We start from the raw sequence: 26168 nt of genomic DNA, 5'->3' as shown, positions 1-26168 counted from the left end.
CTTAACATAAGTCACTGTGTCAATTTGAGCGAAATCGGACAATAAATGCGACTTTTAAGGGCCCAAGACCTTAAATAGAGAGATTGGTCTATATGGCAGCTACATCCAAATCTGGACCGATCTGTGTCATATTCCAGGAAGATGCTGAGGGGCCTTACTTAACTCCCTGTCCCAAAACCTTAAATCGAGAGATCAGTCTATATGGCAGCTATATCCAAATCTGGACCGTTCTGAGCCAAATTGAAGAATAATGTTGAAGGGCCTAGCACAACTCACTGTCCTAAATTCCGGCGAGACCTTAAATCGAGAGATCGGTCTATATGACGGCTATATTCAAATCTGGACCGATCTGGGTCAAATTGAAGAGAGCTGACGAAGAGCTTTACACAATTCACTGTCCCGAGTTTATTTTTCAAAAACGTTTATATTTTTAAAAGGTCTTATTGAGCAACCTTTAAAGTGTTTTAAATTAAATTCCATAAACAATTAGCTAACACTGGCTATTAGAAGGGGTTAATACATCTAAAGGACCTGCATGTTCATTAACCTATAAGTAATTAGCTCTTGACCTAACAAGGCTTTGTATTAATGGTAAATTAAAACAATTCATATATACATAATTTTTGTTGATATGTATGTATTTGGTATATTTCTTTTATTTTAATTATAAAAAAAAGAATGATGGTATAAATGAAATTTGAATATGTCTATGTATAAAAGAATGAGAATTGAACAACAAGGTAAAGGGATTCAATTAAAAAATAATGTTAATACAAAAAAAAAAAAAACCTAAACACACAATTAAGCTATAATACGTAAGATAACAGAGCTCAAATGACATGCAGCTAAGGGGCACTGAAATGATGAAAACCATCGATTCATGCTAAGTGTCATATGAGTGAGTGTAAAAATAACCACCAGACGCAGAAGCTATGGCGACAAGTCCTTAGGCCATCAATGCTGCGACGTCTTTAACACAATCCTGTCATTTGGTTGGCCTAATCGATGTTCAATTGCCTGAAGGAACCCTCCATACCAAAGAGATCGTCACAGGTCTTGGGTGAACCGGGACGTAGGGACTCATTGGCTTTCTTTGCTTCTTGTTCTTTGAACCATTCGGTGTAGTTGCCCAATGTAGTCTTCCATTTTTTGATATAATCATCAATGCTACCGGCTTTGCCGCCATACTCATTTGGCAAGAGATCTCTGGGCACACTTTTGTAGAGACTCTCCAAGTCCTTGTGGAAGGTGACACGGCCAATCAACTTCTCCTTAACGAATGGCTTGACAAACTTGAAGATGGTGTCGACCAATGGGGAGGTGTTGAAGACATGCACTTCCTTAACCTTGACTGGATAGGCTTCCTGGACACAGATCAAAAACTTTTTAATGGCGGTAGGCGAGAATTTGGCAAAATGAGTGGCGGTGGCCACGGCAGCATCCAAAATGAAAATATCACCAGCAATACCGACACATTCTTCGGCCAAACGGACATCTCCCAGCATAAGGGACACCTTCATGGCATCGTTCACTTGGCTGGATTGGAAATCACAGTCAATGCCACGAATGAAAGTAATACGACGACCATTGGGTGTCAAACCGGGCAAGGTGGTAATTTGGCTAAATTGGATGACAAAAATGTGCAACGATGAACTGCATGTTTCTTTTAAACAACTCATTAGCATAACTTACGCATAATCCAAAACAATGTCCAATTCGGGGCGAGCAATGTCACGTTCGCTGAAGAATTCAGGTATGGCATTACGCATGGTGTAGTACATATCCAACTTCTTTTTCACCTTTTCCATGCTGAATTTGCAGCCACGGAAAAAGTTAGTCAAACGCACATCGTCCATATCCTTGGGCAAATGGGGCTGGGTGTCGAGCCATTCACGGATTTTCTTGAGATCGCGCTCCACTTCTTCGACATTTTCGGGTTCACGCAATTCCTCGCGTATGGTGACGCGTTGTTCAGGTGTTGGGTGCACGAATTCCATCTGAAAGTGATGCGCATAGAAAATTAGATTTAATTAACATTGAAGCATTGGTTTTTCATGTTTTCTAAGTTATTTGAAGTGATTATAAACGTTTAAGCAGTAAACGTAATTTTAAATATTTGACATTAGGGATTGTTTGACAATACAAATGTTTCCCATCTTTGTTGCTAAACAATGCCTTATGATGACTTATCTTTGCTGGTCTGCGTAATTACTTGCTTGAGTTTTCTCATTATTTCATGGGAGTTTACATTCGTCGATTAAAATGACGTTTAAACACTGGTTTTGTAAATTGTTTTAACACTTCAAACTGTCAATTTAACCATATCGCTGTGGCATTTATGAACTTCTCAATTATACCTTCCAAAGCTATTAAATTCCAGATATTTTTCAATTAATCTCCTGCTGGATAATCATAGAAATGTTACATTGTTGCTCTAATTTATTCGATTAAATTCTGTGAAGAAAAAAACCTATTTTCATTTGGCCTTTGTTCCCGATTTACATAATATTTAACTATTGTGTGCTGTTTTTTAGCTTTTGTATTCAAAGTTGCAAAAAAAAGACTACTCGTAACTCTTACAAAAGCGTATTTAAATAGGCATCTACTTAACTGGCCTATGGCATGGTTTCTAATTGGATAAAATTGCCATTCAATTACAGGCAATCAGTTACCAGCAAAACCAAACCAAGTTTTTAGCAAGTAGTGAATGCATTACTTGCAAGATGCAAGAATTGGTTGGTAATTATTTATGCATGCCACCCAATAAAAGGCTATTGCTAAATTGTAAAGGTAGGCCAAGCCATGCGTAGGCTTTTAGGGCCAGTGTGTGTGGACTGTGTTATTAATGGCCTGGCGCAGAGATTAGCATGTACGCCTATGACGCCGAATGTCTGGGTTCATCAGAACGTCGGTGTGAACATCAGAAAAGTTTTTAGCGTCGTTTTTTTCCCTACAAATGTTGGCTACATTCGTGAGGTATCATGCCATGTTAATAATTCTCCACCAAGTGTTGACGCTATGCGGCACACCGTTCGTACGAGGCAATAAAAAGGCTCCTTATCATTGTAAAAAAAGTTGAAATAAACTCGGATTATCGGTGTGGTATTTAGTTCCACCAGAGGCTTTGGTTTGTCTTCAATGAGGTATCACAATAGACTCTGCATAGTTTAATTGAGTCAGTAACGCACTGCCGCTATTACCCAACTTACCCTGACCTAAAAAATATGAATCTCAGTATAAAATGAGAAAATGAGAGGAGTATCCCCTGTTCTTTAATTGAATGTACATGGAAAAATTAGTAAAATCAGACAGATTGCTTGAATAAAACGTATGAATAAAACGTATGACATTAAAACACTTATTTCGAAGTAAGTTAAAATTTAATCCAATAACAAAACTATTATGAGGCCAAGATCAATTGTCTTAATTGGAAAGGAGTTTTAATGGGTCCTCTTAGTTAAAATGATTCCTTGTGATAAAATACAGACAACAGTGTTCCTCTTAACTTAAACTGCTGATTTTTCGTTAAAATCGAGTTCTTATGTCTGATTTTCACTTTAATCTTTGAATAAATTGATCGTGATCGTCCACATTCTGGATACTAAGCCTGAAATTAGACTTAAAAATGTCTCAGAGTACCTGGCCCCAAGATCGGTTCGAGATAATATACCAAGGATTCGCTGCCACGAAAGTATGATTCTGAAGCGGATGTAGTCTTAGAGACCGCAGTCTTCAATGATGGCTCCAAAATGGATGCGATCCCGCGAAGGTATATTTGTCGCTGTCGCTCAGTGACAGCGGTAAAAGCGCATTCCATTGGATTGGAATTTTGGGAATTGGACAGCTACACCCATAGACATTTGTCTGCTAATATCTGCAAACACTGCCTGCTGATATTAAATTAAAACTTTAAAACTTTTGAATGAATTCTTACAACATTTATTAACTTCTCAACAACAATTGAGGCATTTGAAATATATTAAAAAAAATGCAAATTTAAGACGTTCAAAAATTAGCAAATTGCAAAAAACTGTACGTTGTATGCCTGTTATATTGAAAGATAAGATGAAGTTTAAATAATTATGAAATTTTTTTGCTTTTTTTTTCTTTGAGTGTACTGTGTGTACGAAATGAACTGCGGAATATGATTTTTTAGTCATTCTTGTTTGACACGTGCTTAATGTAGTGCCGAACCTTGGCGGTACATCTATGGTTTACGGTCGTAATGTTTGCGTGCCCACAACTCCAAAGCATCTTCTAAATGATTCCTGGTAATAAGTCGGATTTACGTTTAAAAAGCGGCCATCTGCGGTCATTGCTGCCCATACCGTCACATAAGATGAATAATTACTTTGGGTGGCTGTTTGCAAGCTCAAATTCTTATACGTGTGCTGGGTTAAGAAAGCACGATAATTTTTTGGAGTTTAGGAATTGATCCATTGGGAAATTTTTCTCGCTAAAAATTAGTTCGGAAATGCATTACGTTCGTGTAAGCGCAGCAATGTCTCCAACATTTTAGCCTTTGATGTAAGATAGGCACATGATCTTTGAAACCTAAGGTAAGTCTTTACCTTGAACTCGTTCTTCAATATACGTTGCACCCTATCACGGGATATTTTCTGATCTTTAACCATTTTATTGCCACTTCGGCGTGGAGGTTCGCCGAACCATTTCATTTGGTATTGAAGTTTTTTTTGACCATCGCCATGGCGTTTGGCAATCCCTCAATCATCACTATAACGATTTATGATGCGATACACAAACATTTTGAGCACTTTGAAGTGTTTGATTTCGCCAACAATAGCCGGTTGCGATTTTCCATCCAAATATAACGCAATCACAATATTACGCATGGACTCCATCACAAATAATTTTCCTATAAAATAAACCCAAATGCAAATGCTTTTCTAGGCTTGTAAACAATACAATCAGCTGTCAATAAAACTTAGATCATGTAGCTGCCATTTCTGTTTGTCAGGTATACCAGTGTGAATTTGGTAATACTTCGTGTCAGCAAAACTGTATCACCCTTACTAACATTTCAATATCATCGGGTATAAGGAGCTCAAAATAGGTATCTAGAGCTCAGAACAAACGTTTTTGATGGTTTCGAAAGAATAGGATCAAGAATATATGCATTTCATTGCATCACAGTGTTATTTGCCATTTACTGGTACAAGCCTGTCATGGGCGAGTGAAATAATTCTTTATGACAGCGGCCATACGAGTAGGTATGCCTTGCAATTCGTATTATGGTTTAAAAATATCTCGCAATTCAAATTTTGTTTATATGAGTTTTTAATGGCAATTTTATGAATGGCAATTGTCAGAGCGGGGAACCTGTTCCATATTTAAAACACAGATGGGCCCTAGTCTTTAAAAATCAATTTCAATTTCTTTGCCATTAAATAAAAACAATTTGCATGAATTAAAAATATTTATGCAGAAGAAAAGTTACAACACGAACTTGTCTTCTGCATTGACAAATTGCCAATGTCAAGGTTTTATAATGCATTTGTAGAGAATATGGGAATATAATGAATACTAATTCATATCACGGATTGAGATATTGGTTTTTTATTTATTTGAAATAACAAAATAAGTCATCAATTTGAATTCCCATATCTGCAAGCTATTAAAAACCAATAACGATTTTGTTATTTCAATCTTTTGTGAGTTATTGTGTTGGGGGCTCTCTATGTTTGTGATTCAAACTCACACATATCCACCCTTCGAGTGGGGTGAGTGGACGTTTATGCACTACTTAATTTAATAACACCTCACGTTTCTATGACTAATAATCACTTTGTCAATCTGTCCCAATCAGTTGGGAAAGCCCTTGATTCAATGCCGTTATACGCTGTTGCTTTATATTAGGAGGATTAAATCCATAAATCACTTGTTATCAAATGATGACATAAAATGTGTGCCTCGAACAAAATCAAGCAACTAATTTTCTCATTTCAAAAACCTATGCATATTTAATCTAATAACCGGGTTAAAAGCTTTGGTTTTTTTGCATTGTTTCATTACAGTATCCCCTGTAGGGATGGTGGCTTCATTTAAAAACAGCGGTTCATTCAGTTTTTTCTCGCATCATCCATAATGTGTTTCTTTATTTTTCACGTTGTTAATATTGGCGGGGGAGGAGAAGATGTATAAAAGGGCGCTGACTAGCTTATTTTAATGGCATCACAAAGGCAGACCTGTCAGACAACACACTGACATAGAGCCATTTAGCCAGTCAACCCTGCAGAGTACAAGTTATGATTTTGGATTCAAATTATGTTTACGCTGCGTTGTATTTTTTTACTGCTCACATTTTTCATCACTTCTTCCGCTTTGTGTAAATGATGCTGGCAAGTAAAAAAGTTTATATTTTGGCCATGATAGCGAGATTTCCTTAATCTTAGTTTTGGCCAAGAGCCACAAAAACCACCAGAAAGCTACACACCAGCTAGCTACAGAAATGATAGAAGAGATTAAAGTTAATGGCTATTCAAAGCAAACCAGAAATACTAGAAGGGCACTATGCACATTTCAAGGAAAACTATCATGATTTCGAATACCAAAGAATCTTCAAAAATGTTTGAGAACATTTTTTTACTGTGTTCAATGTTTTTGAAACGTTAAATCTATAATGTGGCAAAGGTTACAGCGTGGAGAGTGGTAGTCTGTTAGACAGACTCACTTAGGAGAAAAGTTTTTATTTAAAGCTACACTTTATACTTTGTACTCGTAGGACAGATGTCAACTTTAAAATAAAAATATTTGCAAAATAACTTCCTTTGCTTTCCTATTATATTGAGTTTTAAAACAAGTAAGGAAATGCAAATGGAGGCTACCAGGTGCATGGCATGTTCGCCTAACGACTAGGTTCAAATCCCGGCGTGAACATCAAAAACATTTTCAGTGGTGGTTATCCTCTTACTAATGATGGCTATATTTGTGAGGTATCCTGTCATGTTAAAACTTTTCTACCAAGTGGTGTCGATATGGGGCATGCCGTTCGGACACGGCATAAAAAAGAAGGCCCCTTATCATTGAGCTTAAACTGTAATCAGACTGCACTCATTGATATGAGAGAAGTATCCCCCGTTCATGGGAAATTTAGTAGTAAGGAAAGGCAAAGCAAAGGCAGGGCAGAAACAACTGTATCCACACCATTTGATGTTACAACATCTCTTATCTGTTAAGCTTGCAGCTTACCACTTTTATACTAGGGTAAAGCGTAGCTGACCCATGGTGTTACCAAATTCACAACGGTTTTATTTATATGTTAGGTATATTTTGGTGTTCACAAGCCACCAAAATCTTTTACTTCTGAGTTTATTGTTGGCGAACTCAAACACCTAAAAGCGAACCAAATGTTTTTCGTATCTCACCATAAATTGTTGTTATGATACTGGCACCATTACCAAAAATTATGATAATGGTCCAAAAAACTGCAACACCTGAAATAGTTTGGCGAATAAAGGCTTGAATTCTCAAAAAGCAAGTCGTAGTGGCTATGAAATAGTTTAAGATCTGAAGGGAGGCAACATAAATTGAGAAACATATTCAAGGTAAAGCTTTGCAAGTTTGCTAAATAATACTGTGGTGCATTCATAAGCACACATTCTGGGTACCAGTATTAAAGAAAGCATTAAAAATTATTTGTCCTGAAATCTAGGTATCTTTTCTGAGCACATACACCTCAAAGTGAACAAAATGTTTGTTAATCGCACCATATATCGTTAAAGTGATACTAGTAGCGTTGCCAAACGTCACGGTGATGGTTAAAAAAAACCAAAAACAAAATGCCAAAATTACCTGAAATGGTTCGGCGAATTCTCAATGCCGTAGTCTCAATAAAATGGTTTAAAATCTGAATATAACACATGAAAGGTGCAATATATATTGAAAAACAAGCTCTAGGTAAAGTCTTACAAGTTCCGAAAGACACACGATTTTGCACTAAAACAAAAAAAAGTTAGACTCGAAAGAGCAAAGGTTTTGCTTTGTTTTAACAAACTTGGTGAATTTCCGAACATCGTGTTCAAAATGATGGCGTTTATTTGACCGAGCGCACATACGCAAGTTTGAGCCTACGAACGCTCACCCGAAGGAATTTCCCATCAAGGGCAGGTATGGGCAGCTGTGACCTTCGATAGCCCCTTCAATGTTAATACGCTTCCATCAAGCCTGTCGTCAAACTAAATGTAACTTATTATCAAGAAAAAATTTTGCTGTTTTAGAGCCTTGGGCGCTCAAATATTTCGGTCGTAGACCTTGGACGTACCAACAAAACTCGAACCCATAACATAAAGCACGTGTAAACCAAGAATGGTAGAGTGGAGAATGATAGAGTGGCTGTCAACGCGATGGACTCTTCTATTTAAGCCATTTTGGTGAGCAAGGTTAGGATTTAAAACTATGCCAGCATGGATGCGCAAAAGAAAGCCATTGAACGGGAATGGGCCAAAATACCGACAGATTATCTTGGAAGCCTTGTTGCACAGAGGTTACCATGGCCGCCTATCATGCTGAACGCCTGGGTTCGAATCCTGGTGAGAATATTAGAAACAAAAATTTTATTGGTGGTTATCATCTCCTAATGCAGCAGCAGCTGGCGAGGTACTATGCCATGTAAAAACTTTTCCCCAAAGAGTAATATTAATGAGTACAGTCCGATTAAAGTTTAAGGGACCTCATTTTTTTTGCCGAATCCGAATGCGAGCCGCATAGCGACACCAGTTAGTAGAAAAGTTTTAACATGGCACAATACGTCACAAATGTTGCCAGCATAAGTAAGGGAATAACCATCGCTGAAAAATTTTCTGATGTATACACCGGGATTTGAACCCAGGCGTTCGGCGTCGTAGGCAGACAAACGTACCTCTGCGCCACGGTGGCCTCCAGTTGTTTTAATCGCTGAATATTGGCTATGCATCAAATTTTTTTATTGGTGAATGCATTAAACTGAAATACTCAATACCACAGTAGGCCAAAGGTATAAAAATTCTCAATGAACACCACAGGAAGTGGTCATGTTCTCTAACGGTTATTAAGGGTTAACTTTTATGAGTATAAGTTTTTTGAGGTGGGAGCACTAGTTGATATTTATGTCCAAACATCATCTTTGAAAGTGATAAGTGTTCAGGAAACTCTGCCATTTCATTATGGAGAAACTCAAAAACCACATCCGTACACGAGTTGCCCAACATATCGAAATATCCATTTCCCACCTTACAATGCATATATATTCTTGATCGTCGTAAAATTCTAAAACGATCTAGTCATGCCTGTCCGTCCGCCTCGCTATAGTGAAATTAAGATATTGAGCTGAAACTTGGCACAGATAATTCTTTTAACCGTATGCAGGTTAAGTTCGAAGATGGGCTATACCTGGCATTATCTTGGTATATCTTCCATATTGACCGATTTCCCCATTTATGGTCCAAGGCACATAAAAGTTATCTTAGATATGGATTAGGTCGGTCAATATTGGGATATACCGGTCTACCGATATAAGATCTATGGCCCACAGAAGCCGTATTTGGATTTCGCTGAAATTTGGCACTGTGGAATGTGTTAGGCCCTTTGCCGCCTGCGCAACGTATATATGGGTGTGCCATATATCAATGGCTGAAATTTATTATGGTGAGTTGTATAAGATACCTATATATCCTTTCCGAATATTGTGCTGATCGATTAAGATTGCCTTGAATCTACATTAGACCCATTTATAACACGAATTCGTTGAATTTTGGAACAGGGAGCTGCATTTAACCACTCGACTTCCGTGCCGAGTTTGGTACAAATAGGACCATATTTCGATATGAAAATGCTGCTGCTTCGGGTTCATAAATGTTGCATTTTCACAGGATTTCGTCGAAATGAGGTTAATATATATAGCTGAGGTGTAGGGTATCCAAAGTTCGCCCCAGACGAACTTAATGCGTTTTTACTTATTATCATTTCTTTCGCATGAAGGACATAAAAGCTCTTTGGCTCTTTTGAGCTGCAGTAATATTCAATACACCTACAATAAGCTACACAAAGCTCTGATCAATAGCTTGCCTTTTGTCTGTCGTTATATAAATGCCATTTAACATTTAATTAAAGCATTTAATTGACCTTTTTGTTGTGAATCTATTCAAGCAGTTTTGGCAACATATAATTTACTAATTTACCGTAATAATGGACACTCATTCAACAGCTCAAACACCTTTTGACATTCATGTGCGACGTTCGATCACATATCTTAAGGAGTGTGCCCCAACAAGTTTTGAACTACCAAAACCCCCCCCCCCCCCCCCCCCCCCCCTTTTTTTTATTGAGGGTCATTTTTGGCAACAACCACGCTACGATGTATCACACACGTTTTGGATATGATAATTAGCGCAGAGGGTGCACGTGAAATAGCGCCCTGTCCTAGCCCAGCTTCAAGCTGTCAACAAAAGTGGCGGCATTCAGCTTTGCTTTTTTATTCATTTCAATTTTAATTTTTCGTTTTAGCTGTTTTTTTTAGATTTCTTTGAGCCTACCAACAAAACTGGCTGACAGACTGCTTGTCAGACAGCAACAATGTGCACTGACTGGCTGACTGACAGACAACAATCATGGCAGTTTGATGTGAAAGATGTTAATGCTGCAAAAAACAGTCAAGTTCAAAGAGCTTGTCAAAATTGAATTATCTCTCCTCTGCGAAGTTGTCTTTGGAAGTGTTGCGGCAGCTAATCTACCCACCCTGTAGGGGAGGCAGGGTCGCTATAAAAAAACATTAAAAACCCCAAAGAAAGAACGAACAACCAAAAAACTACAAGAGATTAAAAAGTGATGATAATAATTGAAATCTGTTGCGTAGCTTGATAAATATTTACCTAAATTATTGTGTCAAATTGTTGTTAAACTCATGGCTCTGTGGGATATAAAAATTATATTTTTTGCGGTTTCTTTTTCAGTCTGGGGTTTTGGCATTATTTTTTCTGCAACATAACCTTGTAAAAAAGTTTGGTAATTGCACATGAAAATATTTGCCTAAAACATTTTGGAAGAAGTGAGGGTTAGAGGAATACCCTTACTCTTGTTTGTGTAACTTCCTTCTGTAATAAATACAATTGGGCTAAAACTGTAATGCTTTCATTCTGGTTTGTGATATCACCCTCCTTCTTCACCTTGTTAAACTTAAATTTTAATGGTGATTTTTTCCATTGTCTGGGTGTCTGTTAATGGCTTATAAAGTTTGGGAGTTAAACAAAAAATCCATTGTGTTGTTATGGCCCTTTTTAATTATGTGTGAAAAGGTGTAAAACACCACATGCTTTAACTAGGTTTCGATTTGTTTTTAATGTTTATTCATTGTTTTCCAAATAATGAAAATGGGGCAAAGCTCTCATACAACAGGCTAATTGGTTTTGTTCGTTAACAATTGGAAGGCGGAAAAAGACCAGAAGTTTTAAATATTGTGCTGGTATGTTTTGGGCCTAGAACGTGCGTTATGACAACGCCCTTCACCTTGGATCGCGTTCTGATATTCTGCCTATACGAATCCATTTAGAGCTTGAACTTCGCATGTACTTAAAAAAAACTTGGAGTCATTTGATGCAAGTAATAAAAATATTAAAAAAACTGTCCTAGATAGCAAAACCGAAGCTGTAGACCTCTTCAAGTCTAGATTGGGCCACATAATTTTGGAGTGGTCACAACACCCACTTCTCATCACTGAAAACTTAGTATCGATGTCGCTAGAGGGGTGAATTTTATTAGTGGTACAGTACTTTATATCAAAAAGGGGATCAGACAATGTTGTAATGCACACTGCTCAGGCAATGTGTAATGCACACTGCTAAGGCAATGTGTAATGCACATTGCCTCGAACTCCAAGCACTGTATGAGAGATAACACAATGTCTGTAGCCGAGACATGACCAAAGAGAAAGCTCCCTTAGCTTCACGGCAGTGAAATGAGTGCATCAGATGGTGACGTCTAGTGCGGCTGTGATGCACAACCAAGCCATCTTTTGGTTCCGGCAGAGTGTTGAACAGTAGGTGGACTTTTCAAGCGCTGTCCACCAGACTACCATATTGCATTATAGGTCTGAAAACTGCAGTATACAACCAGTGCATGACACGCCGTGTCAATATCTAACTTTTGCTAATGGCTTTCTTGCAGGTGTATAGGGCAAGAGCTGCCTTTCCAAAATGTTGGATTTCAAGTTCAGTTTCCTGTCAGGCAAAACACCCCCATATTTTGCGCTTCCATTAAATGGAACATTCTCTCCTTCGTTGGAAACAGGATGCCATTGTGGGTTGTATCTCCCGCTAAAAAGATCAATACCTCTTTCGCAAACCCACTATGCTGTCGAACGAACAGACATATTTTAAATTTTTTATGTGGTCTTAGGGCAATAATTGCAGATGTAACAAACGAAACGGAGCCCTTTATGGGACCTATGATAAGATGAATATACAGTAGACAACGGATATAAGATATATATGCGTTTTTTCCTACCAGAATTATTGCATAAAAGAAACTTGTTTCTTATACAGATTCACACAGATATAAGATCGTATCGGACTATATCTTGATATAGCCCCCATATAGACTCATCCGCCGATTTAGGGTCTTAGGCCCATAAAAGCCACATTTATTATCCGATTTTGCCGAAATCTGGGACAGTGAGTTTTGTTAGTCTCTTCGATATCCTTCTTCAATTTGGCCCAGATCGGTCCAGATTTGAATATAGCTGCCATATTGACCGATCTCTCGATTTAAAGTCTTGGGCCCAAAAAAGGCGCATTTATTGTCTGATTTCGCCGAAATTTGGGACAGTGAGTTATGTTAGACTCTTCGACATTTGTCTGCAGCTAAGCCCAAATCGGTCTAGATTTGGATATAGCTGCCATATATACCGATATCTCGATTTAAAGTCTTGGCCCCATAAAAGGCGCATTTATAATTCGATTTCACTGAAATTTGACACAGTGACTTATGCTTGGCTTTTCGATATCCGTGTCGTATAAGGTTTGCATTGGTTTATGCTTACCAATATTTTGTTATACACAATTGAACAATGACTTGTACTTATTAGTATTTGGTCCAAATCGGAACATATTTCGATGCTATGGGCATAAGGTATGTATTTTTATCGGATTTTGAAGAAAGGTGGTTTACATGTATACCCGAGGCGTTGGGTATCCAAAGTTCAGCCCGGCCGAACTAAACGCCTTTTTAATTGTTTTACTTATATGAATAGTGTCCATATATCTAAGTACACAACGTAAGCCAGCAGAGCTCGAAGTAATGTACAAATGTGTGAAAGTTCCACCTCTGCGTACATCCACATGGCAATTATTTTTGGTCTGCATATGTGTTTTTCAATGGAGTTATTGTCAAACCATATGTCCGGACACATTTATACCGGATTAGAATGTTCTAATAGAACATTTTTTGCAGTGGAGTTTTCAGCTTCGTTCCTTTAAAAATATTTCTTGTATACGTTTGTTTCTTATATCAAATCGTTCTTCAATGAAGGATTTTAGGAATGGCATGGTATTTTGAAAAATATTCTTAAAAGAAGTTTTTTTCTTATACACGATGTGCTTGTATCCGTTATATTCTGTAGCTTTGTTAACCACGCTACTGTCAATTGAACATATTCGGTTACAACTTGGCACAGATAATTATTTTAACCATAGGCATGTTAAGCTAGAATATGGGCTATGTCGGACAATATCTTGATATAGCTCCCATATAGACCGTTCTCCCGATTTATGCGTTAAGGCCCATAGAACCTCGATGTCATCCCATACATATCGACCTCCCGATTTTAGGACTATAGAAGCCGTATTTATTATCCAATTTCACTGAATATTGGCACAGTAAGTTGCTAAAAGACCCTCGACATTTGCTCTGAATATGGTTCAGATCGGCCGTCATTTGGATATGGCTGCCATATATGCCGATCTCCCGTTTTAAGGTCCAAGGTACATAGAATCCGTCTTTATAGTCCGACTTCGCTGAACATTGACCCAGTTAGTTTTGTTGAGCCTCTCAATATCCTGGCCAGATTTGATTCAGATCGGTCTATGATTGGATATAGCTGTTATATATATGCGGGCTGCCGATATAAGGCTTATGGCCCACAGAAGCCGCATTTATAGTCATATTTCGCTGAAATTTTGCACAGTGGGTTGTGATAGGTAATTTTTATTTTCCGTGCGTGGAATGGTTCGGTTCGGCTATAGCTGCCATCATAAGCGTAGATAGGCCTCTGGGGGTAGGCTAAGCACCCTCTAGCACAATGGGCTTTAGCGCCCTCAGACAAATTGGCTGGTAAGGGTAATGGCTGCCATTTATTTATGACCTGTTATTCCAGAAATTAAGTACGGTGAGTTGTATATGACCTCTATACATCCTTTCCGTATATTGTGCTGATCCGAACATATATTTTAAACGCAGATGTTGCGATCTACTGTCTTGAATCCATTTGTTGCCCATTTATTACACGATTTCGCTTAATATTGGAACAGGGAGTTTCGTTGGATCTTCGACATCCTTGCTGATTTTGGCCTAGATCGGACCATATTTCGATATAGCTGCTAAAATGGTGCATTTTCACAGGATTTTGTCGAAATTTGGTTAATAATATTAATCTTAATAATTAACTTAATAAACATATATGCCTGAGGTGGTGGGTACCCAAAATTCGGCCTGGTCGAACTTAATGCCTTTTTACTTGTTAGCTTTATTATGGTATAATTGGCCTAAAGTCGTATTGATTATTCACAATTCAAGCCTAATCTGAGATCGCCATTCACTTTTAGATAAATATTTCTACCAGTCCATGAGACAACACACAGCTAACATCGCTTCCTACATGGCTTTCACTGACTGGTTCTCTCGAAAACAAACACGTGAATGTGAATGAACCAAGTTGCATCCTCAATGAAAAATGGTCGGTTGCAACATCTCTACCCACCAAGCCTGGTGCTTGTCATCATTGTCATGGTTGCTGTTGCAATGAGGTTAAACATTTTCACTTGGGCTGTTTTTGGGGAGTTGTGGTTTTAGTCAAATGGGGCAACGAATGCGGTTACAGCCACAGCTTTAATGACATGGTGGGCAACATTCACTCTCTGCCATGGCAGCCACCAAATTTTGCTTTTATTTTGAGAAATAAGTTAAATTTTTGCTCTAACTAAACCGAACCGCACTTCACCATACCATACAACTAACAGCAGTCATTGTTGCCAGACACTGGGGCTGTGGGGTTTTGCCCCACTAGCAGCCGCAGTCCCAGTCCCACTTTATCCAAAAACATGTTACTTTGCTTACTTTATGTGCTCTTTACAGATATTTCATCGTAGTCATGGTTACAACTTGTCGTCGCTTATGTGTTGCAGCAGGCAACAGCAGCATTGGTGTGTTGCAGCATCGATTGCAAAACTTTTGCTGTTAACTTAACGAACAGGTTTAGTAATGCCCGCAACAGAGTAGAGCTCATTGGCAGCTAGGTTACTTGGTTAAGTCAACAAGCACTGCTTTTTTGTTTTATGCCTTATCTCTTATTTTGCTTGTTTCATTTTTAAGAAAACTTAAAACAATGATAATTTTAGGTAAATTAAAATTCCCCCATTAAAAAGGGCAGGTGCAAGGCGAGGAAAAAGAGGAAAGGGGACAGAAAGAAAATAATTATTTAAATCTACTGTTACTACTTTTATGGAAAAATGACGCCAGATTTGAATACACTCATTTTTGAAATTAAAACATTTATTATTTCAAGGGGGACTCAATTTATGGGGCAACCAAACAAAATAAGTATTTTTATACCCTCCACCATAAGATGGGGGGTATACTAATTTCGTCATTCTGTTTGTAACTACTCGAAATATTCGTCTGAGACCCCATAAAGTATATATATTCTTGATCGTCGTGAAATTTTATGTCGATTTAGCCATGTCCGTCCGTCTGTCCGTCCGTCCGTCCGTCCGTCCGTCCGTCCGTCCGTCCGTCCGTCCGTCCGTCCGTCCGTCCGTCCGTCCGTCTGTCTGTCGAAAGCACGCTAACTTCCGAAGGAGTAAAGCTAGCTGCTTGAAATTTTGCATAAATACTTCTTATTAGTGTAGGTCGGTTGGTATTGTAAATGGGCCATATCGGTCCATGTTTTGATATAGCTGCCATATAAACCGATCTTGGATCTTGACTTCTTGAGCCTCTAGAGTGCGCAATTCTTATCCGATTGGAATGAAATTTTGGACGACGTGTTTTGTTATGATATCCAACAACTGTGCCAAGTATGGTTGAAATCGGTTCATAATCTGATATAGCTGCCATATAAACCGATCTTGGGTCTTGACTTCTTGAGCCTCTAGAGTGCGCAATTCTTATCCGATTTGAATGAATTTTGGCACGACGTATTTTGTTATGATGTCCAACAACTGTGCCAAGTATGGTTCAAATCGGTTCATAATCTGATATAGCTGCCATATAAACCGATCTTGGGTCTTGACTTCTTGAGCCTCTAGAGTGCCCAATTCTTATCCGATTTGAATGAATTTTGGCACGACGTTTTTCGTTATTATATCCAACAACTGTGCCAAGTATGGTTCAAATCGGCCCATAATCTGATATAGCTGCCATATAAACCGATCTTGGGTCTTGAATTCTTGAGCCTCTAGAGTGCACAATTCTTATCCGATTGGAATGAAATTTTGCACGACGTGTTTTGTTACGATATCCAACAACTGTGCTAAGTATGGTTGAAATCGGTCCATAACCTGATATAGCTGCCATATAAACCGATCTTGGGTCTTGACTTCTTAAGCCTCTAGAGTGCGGAATTCTAATCCGATTACAATGAAATTTTGCACGACGTGTTTTGTTATGATATTCAACAACTGTGCCAAGTATGGTCCTAATCGGTCCATAACCTGATATAGCTGCCATATAAACCGATCTTGGGTCTTGACTTCTTAAGCCTCTAAAGTGCGCAATTCTTAACAGATTGGAATGAAATTTTGCACGACATGTTTTTTTATGATATCCAACAAGTGTGCCAAAAATGGTTCAAATCGGCTCATAAACTGATATAGCTGTCATATAAACAGATTTGGGGACTTGACTTCTTGTGCTTCTAGAGGACGCAATTCCTACCTGATTTGGCTGAAATTTTGCATGACGTTTTTTATTTTTTCTTTCAACCACTGTGTCAAATAAGGTTTAAATCGGTTCATAACCTGATATAGCTGCCATGTAAACCGATCTGGGATCTTGACTTCTTGAGCCTCTAGAAGTCGCAATTATTATCCGATTTGCCTGGAATTTTGTACGATGGATCCTCTCTTGACCATCAACATACGTGTTGATTATGGTCTAAATCTGTTTATAGCCCGATACAGCTCCCATATAAATCGATCTCTCTATTTTACTTCTTGAGCCCCCAAAGCGCGCAATTCTTACTCGAATTGGCTGACATTCTACACAGGTCTCCAACATATAATTTAATAGTGGTCTAAACCGGATCATATCTTTATATCGCTCTAATAGCAGAGCAAATCTTTTCTTTTATCGCTTTTTGCTTAAGAAGAGATGTCGGGTAAAGAACTCGACAACTGCGCTCCATGGTGGAGGGTATATAAGATTCGGCCCGGCCGAACTTAGCACGCTTTTACTTGTTTCATATAGGCATTTCAAGAAGAAATGGCCACCTCATGGCCTTTCAATGGTCTAAATGACACATTTATAATCTAATACCCGCTTCAAGCAGGGAACTGCATACTGCTCATTGTAATGTTTATAAGTTACCAAAAGCATTTACTTTTGACTTCAGTTGAAAATTCGGGACAATTTTTAGATGCAATTTTTGTGATTATATCTTATCGTAACTATTAATTAGCTATAATTTGTTATTATTATGTATATTGGCAAATATAAATGGAGCTGACCATACCCAAAACATACGTATTTTATGAAATTAAAATAGTGTTCTTTGTTCTTGCGCTTTATGTGATTTAGGTTAATTAGAGCATGGTCATAAATGTACAGAAGGGAATTTGAGCAAACAACTGAAGTTGAATCTATATCTTCTTATGGCTACACAGAAAAAAAAAACTTTCAATTTGAAAAAAATTCCTAATTAAAAAAACTGCATAGTCAATTGAAAGAATGACTGAAATTTTTGAAATTGTCAATTAATTTTTTAATTAATACAATAAACAAAATGATTGCAATTTTTTGAAAATTTGAATTGATTTCTATATTTGCTACATAGATGTTTATCTCCTGGAACATAAACTTGAGGTGCGTTGTGTGGGCAAAGGTCCACGGGCACCAGTCTACAAAAAAATTCCCCGCGGGGGTTCTCCAAAATACTTCGGGTGTCGGGTAGGGATGCCCTATAGATTTGTTTTTGTTGTCGTAGCAGGGTGTTGCGCACTGAGGCGGCAGCCCTTGGCCAATGAACTACTCCTTCGGGTTAATGCCGATGCTATATAGATTTATGGAAATGTGGGACAAATATGTCTTTGAAATCTCCTTCCCTTTATATTCTAGGGGACAAAATAGCCTTTAAATGAATTTACTTAAGATTCGATTTAAAAATGATTGAATCAATTGATTATTTAATTGAAAATTACAACATTTTCAAACAGGATTGTGATTGGAAAAAAATTAATTGAATCAATTTCAATCACGAATGCAATTGAACAAGAAATCATATTCAATTAAAAAATGATTGAATCAATTAATTATTTAATTGCAAATTACAAAATTTTTAATAGCGATTGTGATTGAAAAAATTTTTAGATATAATTAAAAAATTAATTGAATTAATTTCAATTGAAAACGATTTTACTTTCAATTAAATTTTTAATTGAAAAATATTTTTGGGATTTTCTATTCATCCTTAACCCGTTTTGCCCTGGTATTGGTACTGCCAAAAATTTTGCGCAGTTTTTAAAGGTTGCAAATTTGCCCACGAACATTCCATTAGGAAAAACTTCTCATATATCAATATGAGTGCTGTCCGTTTCAAGTTTAAGGTCAATGATAAGGGGCCTCCTTTTTATAACCGAGTTCGAATGACGTGCCGCAGAGCAACAACTCTTTGTGGAGAAGTTTTAACATGGCTGCCATATCGAATGGTACAGTACCTCACAAATGTGGCCAACATTGGAAATGCAAATTTGCTCATGATCTTTCCATTAAGGAATAGGGTCTAACTTCTCACATATCAATGAGTATTGTCCGATTCAAGTTTAAGCTCAATGATAAGGGAACTCCTCGTTATAGCCAAGTCCGAACGGCGTCCCAGTGCTATAGGGTGATTTTTTTGAGGTTAGGATTTTCATGCATTAGTATTTGACAGATCACGTGGGATTTCAGACATGGTGTCAAAGAGAAAGATGCTCAGTATGCTTTGACATTTCATCATGAATAGACTTACTAACGAGCAACGCTTGCAAATCATTGAATTTTATTACCAAAATCAGTGTTCGGTTCGAAATGTGTTCATTCACCGTAACGTTGCGTCCAACAGCATCTTTGAAAAAATACGGTCCAATGATTCCACCAGCGTACAAACCACACCAAACAGTGCATTTTTCGGGATGCATGGGCAGTTCTTGAACGGCTTCTGGTTGCTCTTCACTCCAAATGCGGCAATTTTGCTTATTTACGTAGCCATTCAACCAGAAATGAGCCTCATCGCTGAACAAAATTTGTCAAAATTTGAACACATTTCGAACCGAACACTGATTTTGGTAATAAAATTCAATGATTTGCAAGCGTTGCTCGTTAGTAAGTCTATTCATGATGAAATGTCAAAGCATACTGAGCATCTTTCTCTTTGACACCATGTCTGAAATCCCACGTGATCTGTCAAATACTAATGCATGAAAATCCTAACCTCAAAAAAATCACCCTTTACATCTCTTTGGAGAGAAGTTTTTACATAACATAGTACATCACAAATGCCGCCAGCATTAAGAGGGGATAACCACCGATGTGCTCTCTAGGATTCGAACCCAGGCATTCATCTTCATAGGCGGACATGCCAACTTCTGCGCTATGGTGGCCAGCATTAGTAGGGGATAACCACCGCCTAAAATTTTTCTCATGTTCTCTCCGGGGTTTGAGCCCAGGCGTTCACGTCATAGGCGGACTTGCTAACCTCTGCTGTTTGATTTGATGGATGTTGTTTTTGACACGTGACAAATGCGCCTTTCTAACATGTAGTCATCTCTTAAACGTTTCGAATCGTTTGTATTTGAAAAATTTTGATATCTTAACCAACATCATTGGGTGGCGAACTTTACGAATTGTAAGAAATACAGCTTTTATTGGTATTTAAAAATTTTGCCATCATATAGAACAACATCATCAGCATCTTTTCAAGCATCTTAGGATTTTTGTGTTGTGGATTTGTTAGAGATAAGATTATCCTGAAATACTGGATAATCTTTGAAGACTTTTTCTATGCATAATAGGCATTCAAATCGCGTTGTCTTATAAGAAGTTGTAGAAACCGCAATGTGGATACGTTTAAATTCAATTTTTTTTATATATACATACATTTTTGTTGTTGATATATTCACACATTTAGTTTTATTTTCTGGCAATATTTGTTATTGCGCTTTTTGAGTGGCCCTTCTATATTTTTGTGTTTTGTAACCTTTTGTGAAGCAAGTTAAATAATTTGTATTTAAATTATTTTCATTGCTGCTTAGCGCTTATCTCACATTGCACTTGCACCAGGTTTTAAAGATCACATTTGTTTTTTTTTAGTTAGCTGAATAGTTTGTTTTTGTTTTTTTTTTTTGATAACACCATGTAGGTTTTTTTTTATCAAGCCAAATATCTTACCTTGAAAGCTAAATGTATTTGGCAAACTTAATTAGTATATCCACAAATTGATTATTTTGTTTAATTTTATTTGGAAGGATAATCCAAAGTAGCAGGAACTTTTGGCACGTCAAAATTAGAATCGAGTGTTAACCGTAAACAAAAAAACAAAAATCCAAGGCGGTTGCTTTGTTGTGTGCTTTAGTAAACGAACGACCGTCTCGGACAGAGTAAAATCTGCAACTGTGTACCAAAGAAACATGTTTAGCTGCTATATAAATCGTATGATCAGTTCGTTCCATCGGCGGTATAAGCACACGCCAGTAAAAAAAAGGCCAACACAGCGGCAACAGCAGCAAAGAAGACAGACGCCGTAAACTTGTACCAGCAAGCAAACGCAGCCAGCGCGCTTTTTCTATGAGTAAGAGGCTAAAATTTAGTTACTTTTGGCTTAATAGACCTGTAAACTATGAGAAAAGAAAGAAAAAACAAAAAAAAAAAAGAAAAATAAACATGCGCTCGAAAAAAAAAGAAAATTACAAGTGAAAAACACACAACATTTACTATGCCACACTAACACACATTAATGGTCTTAATGGTTAAAAAGTTGTGCTGGATTTTGCCAAGCTTCTTGTAGTGTTGCACTGCCAGACACAGTGTGTTTTTGTAGAGCATAAAGAAAATTTTGAAATAAACTAAAAAGTAAAAAACAACAACAACACACACACACCATAAATGCAATATCGGTCATTGGGCAAAGCAGAAATGCTTCAATGCTGTTGTGATTAAGACACTATGTTGAAAGCAGAAGCCGCCGCAAATATGAGTAAGACTCCATGAATTTCTTTGGCTAAAGAAGAGTTTTCGATTTTTCCCGTCTCTGCCAGAAGAACGGCGTTTTTGAGGAAAATTATAAATTGATTTCTTTTCGATTGCGTGCCCAGCCATGCCACGCTGTCTTGCAATGTGGCGAGTGTAAATGGTATTGTACATCAAGGTAATCGAGACAGATGAGGAAAATTAAGAAATTGGTAATGGTAGATGGTGGTAAATAAAACTAAAATGGGGTGCAGTAGCCAGACTATGATAAATGAATCAACGGACATTGGTTGCCTGATACTCTATATATTTTCACCTGAACCCGATGTTTGAATTGAAATTAAGAATTGAAAACAGTTGCAATTACAAAAAAGCGTAACGTTGGAGTTTGATGAAATTGCAACGCTCGAGTGAATCAAAACTTTTCCAAAAGAAACCATGCAACAAGATTCGCCATTAGACAGCCTTAGCGTTAACATCATTTTCCAATCGGCAACAGCAGCAAAAGCAACTACAATAATAAACTGCTGGGTAATTGTGATTGCAACACTTTCTGTTGTTGTTGTTGTTGCTACTGTTGGAGAGGCTAGTACATGAGTTGCTGTTGTTTCACATTATCAAGCACAAAGCATGCGGACCACAACAATGGTCAACGACTGTATGTACCATCAAAATCAAGTTCGTTTCTTGAGTCTTTTGTTTGCCAGCCACTGAGGCCAGGCGGCAGCAGCAGCAGCGGCAGCAGTCACCGTTATGCATATGTCACAACAAAACTCTTGATGATTTTCAACTTCTGAAAAGCAAAGGTTTATATTTTAATTGCCATTAACAATGTTTTTAATGATATTTTAGCCAGTGTTGTTGTAGATTTGTTTGCTCATCACAGTCATTTTCAGTTTTCGGTTTGTGCATTTTGGAATGGAGGGCACTCACATAGCTCTGGGCTAGATAACTGCCTGCTGGTCTACCCTTAATCAAAGCCTTAGTTGGGTTGTTAATGTGTAAAGTATTTGATTGCTTGCCCCAAGAGGAAGATAACAAATAAATGAGCACTCAAAGAAGACATTAAAAACAATTATGAATATACTCCATAACTGAATGCATGTTTCCACTGTTAGCATTTAACAGAGTTCGAATGATATTTTGTGTTCAAGCAGCCCCCCTCGAAAACATGCAATGATCATGTCGTTTTTCCACCACTGATATGGTTTGAATCACAGCGCGATCTGAAGAAACAAGCTCAAAAACTATGTTTTTCATGTTTTGCTTTTCCCATTACCAGTGAACAGCTATGAATGTTTCTGGTTTTTTGCAAAAGAAATCATAGACATGGAGGTTTCTTTTTTTTTTTTCGCTGCTATTTTAACTTTTTTCATACCCTAAGTTGCTTCGAACTATTAGCTCAATTTTGTTAGCAGCTGATGAATGATGAATCATTTTGTGCACTAGCCTACTCTTTGCCCGGCAGTCATTGAACTCGTTTCTGGTCTTTCGTCTGGGCTTTTTTTCTCTTTCCCATTTTTTTTGCTCTTTTATACGATTTTTGCATAATTAAAGTTCATCGTTTTCTTTTTCATTTGTGATTATACTAAGACCCCCATCATGCATGGGTAGCTGCTGGTGGCTACTTCGCAACGAAACACAAGCACACTCATCGAGCCTCGAATTTCATTACCATCGATTATCTGTTTAAACGTCGCATCTCTGTGGCCTTCATCAAGTTCAAGATTAATCTACAATTTATGCAGTCCCATGGATTCAATCACAAGTCAGAAACAAAACAACACCCGGACTTGAATTTATTCGACAATTTATGATAGTTTTTTTTATACCGCTAATCTAGTCCATAACCTTAAATCAATAGTCAACTGACTTTGAACTCCATGCAATACCAGCGTTGTCGCCAGTATATATCATGGCTCTGTAGACTTGTAGGGTTTTTTTTCACACAGAGAAACAGTTAAGAAAACTCGTTGTTGTGTTCGAATTTTTGGGTATTTATTTTTGTTCATATTCTGCTGCTACCAATTTTATCTGTTTCGTTTACATGGGGAAGTATTTTCTTTTAATTAATGCGAAGCAAAAAAAAACAGGATATTAATATTTCATTCCTCTATGTTTCCGTTACTATTGCCATTATAGATTTTTAATATTTACTGTCTTATAACAGTCCAATTTTTTTTTTCTACATTTTGCTTGATTAGAAAGATCATGCAATGATTTTATAACCGACAATAATGTATTCTTTTATATGAGGACACAAATAAACAATCACTCCATTGACGAAATCTATTTTGTTGGACGAAATACATTTGGTCTTGGAGATATCTTCAATAGTTCTTGGCATAATATGTCATTCTGCTATAGAGTTTTAGATTTTAGTAGATTGAGTTTTTTCGTCGATTTATGTTAACCATTAATTCAAAAAGCGAATCCCAATAGTAAATGTGGTGAACGTCATTTCAGGTTTAGAGACAGTGGGTAGCACAAATAAATTTGTGCTGCCCATCAGCTTTAAACCTGTTAAAACTACAAATCAGAATCTATTGCTTAATTTTAACCCAATTTGGTTATTTTTCGTGTGATTTCACATAACAGACAACAAAATACCAATTGAAATGATATTTGTATTTAAAAACATTTAAAAACGTGCTATGTTCGGCGGGGTCGAATCTTGGGAACTCACCACCATGGATTTTGCAAAAAAATTACACAAAATAAATTAAATTGGAGGGCATAATTAAACTCTATATATCAAATTTCTAGCAAACCAGGAACAAATTTATGCTTCTAGGAACCTTACAAGGGTGATTGAGAGATCGGTTTATATGGCAACTACATCAGGTTATAGACCGATTTGGGTTGTGCTTGTTATTGGAAGTCGTAACAGAACACTAACTTCAAAATTTCAGCCAAATCGGACAACAATTGCGGTTTCCAGGGCTACAAGATGTCATATCGGGAGAGAGATTTATATGGAAGCTAAATCAGGTTATAGACTTATTTGGACCGTACTAAGCACAGTTGTTGGAAAAAAATATCAGCACATCGTTTTATATGGGAGGTTATAGACCGATATGGACCATACTTGGCACAGTTGTGGTAAGTCATAACAGAACATTACATGCAAGTTTTCAGCCTATTCGGATAAAAATTGAGGCTTGTAAAGTCTCAGAGGTCAAATCGGCAGATCGGTTTATATGAGAGCTACATCAGAATCTGAACAGATATGGCCCATTTGCAATCACCAATGACCTACATCAGATAGAAGTACCAGTGCAAAATTTCATGTGGCTTGCTTTACGTATTCGACCGCTGTAGTGATTTTGACAGACGGACGGACGGACGGTCATGGCTAGGTCGACTCAGAATGCCGATACGATCAAGAATATATACTCTTTATGGGGTCGCAGACCAATATTTTGGGCCTTTTATATTTCGGTATTAGAGAACAAAACAAGTAAAAAGGCGTTAAGTTCGGCCGGGCCGAACTTTGGATACCCACCACCTAGGGTATATATATAAACCACATTTTGTCATAATCCGGTGAAAAATTTATAATTTATGCCCCATAGTAGCTTTATCGAAATATGTTCCGATTTGGACAAAATTCGACACGGATATTGAGAGGTCTAGTAAGTACAAGTCATTGTTCAATTTTGCAGAACAAAATATTGGTCTTTGTGGTAGCCATATCCAAATATAGACCGATCTGAACCATAAACGAACGGATGTTGAAAAGCCTAATATAAGTCTCTGTGTCAAATTTGTGCGAAATCGGATTATTATATGGCTGCTATATCCAAATCTGGACCGATATGATCTTTATTGAATCCCGTATGATCCTAATTGGTCTACGAATTTAAGTTTGAATGTAAGGTATACTCCATTCTTAAAGTACTTTATTTCAGCCCGATATTCTCATGTTTTCTCTGATTTAGGGGTGTTTTCGGGGGTTAGGTGGTCCCCCAGACACATGACCCCAAAATAGGTTATCAAATTTGTTTTCTAATCTCAAATACCTTTAAATTTGAGCCACGTATTGGCTGTTCGACAAATTTTTACCCTTTGGGGGGTAAGGGGTGATGCCCGAAATACATGGTCCTAAATTTGGATATCAAATTCGTATTCTACTCCCAAATACCTTTATTTGATCCCCATGTTGCGATGGTCACTAAAACAATTGCTGTTTGTTTTGTATTTTGGGAAAGGGGTAGACCCCCAGAAAATTGGTCCCGAAAGTAGGTATCAATTCTTGCTCTATCCCCAATACCTTTCATTTAAGCTCCATATTGACGTGGTTGGTAAATATGCTCGATTTAGGAGTGTTTTGGTGATTGGGGTGGTCCCCCAAACATTAAGCTCGGAAAATATATCAGCAACGCGCTCTATTCTCATATATCTAATATATATTATTTATTTGAACCCCATATTGCCATTGGCCTCAAAATTGGATATCAGATTCGTCTTCTAATCTCATTTAAACTCTTTATTGCTAAAGTCAGCAAATATGTCCGCTTTGC

The 26168-nt window shown here is 37.5% G+C and overlaps 1 protein-coding gene across 2 annotated transcripts; it reads right to left on the bottom strand.

Moving 5' to 3' along the window:
• Window positions 1–651: 651 nt before the first annotated feature.
• Window positions 652–21119, bottom strand: LOC106085811 (alpha-tocopherol transfer protein-like). Of its 2 annotated transcripts, none has more exons than XM_013250230.2 (3): window positions 20848–21119; window positions 1693–1997; window positions 652–1620 (listed from the first exon to the last, which is right to left on the bottom strand). In XM_013250230.2, the coding sequence occupies exons 2-3, from the start codon at window positions 1995–1997 to the stop codon at window positions 999–1001; spliced, it is 927 nt and encodes a 308-aa protein (XP_013105684.1). In that variant the 5' UTR covers window positions 20848–21119; the 3' UTR covers window positions 652–998. The 2 variants fall into 2 exon arrangements, with proteins under 2 accessions (XP_013105684.1, XP_013105685.1); XM_013250231.2 differs by lacking the exon at window positions 20848–21119 and adding an exon at window positions 2358–2453.
• Between the last annotated feature and the right edge of the window lie 5049 nt (window positions 21120–26168).

Source organism: Stomoxys calcitrans, chromosome 2 (assembly GCF_963082655.1).
Source record: "Stomoxys calcitrans chromosome 2, idStoCalc2.1, whole genome shotgun sequence".
NCBI classification, from domain to species: Eukaryota; Metazoa; Arthropoda; class Insecta; order Diptera; family Muscidae; genus Stomoxys; species Stomoxys calcitrans.
This window is presented reverse-complemented; position numbering and strand designations above follow the sequence as displayed.

Bases quoted from the DNA above. Each gene is read 5' to 3' on its own strand.
- LOC106085811 (XM_013250230.2), bottom strand. From the start codon at position 1,997: ATGGAATTCGTGCACCCAACACCTGAACAACGCGTCACCATACGCGAG. The intron at 1,621-1,692 runs GTAAGTTATGCT...CATCCAATTTAG, and splicing joins GACATTGTTTTGGATTATGC to CCAAATTACCACCTTGCCCG.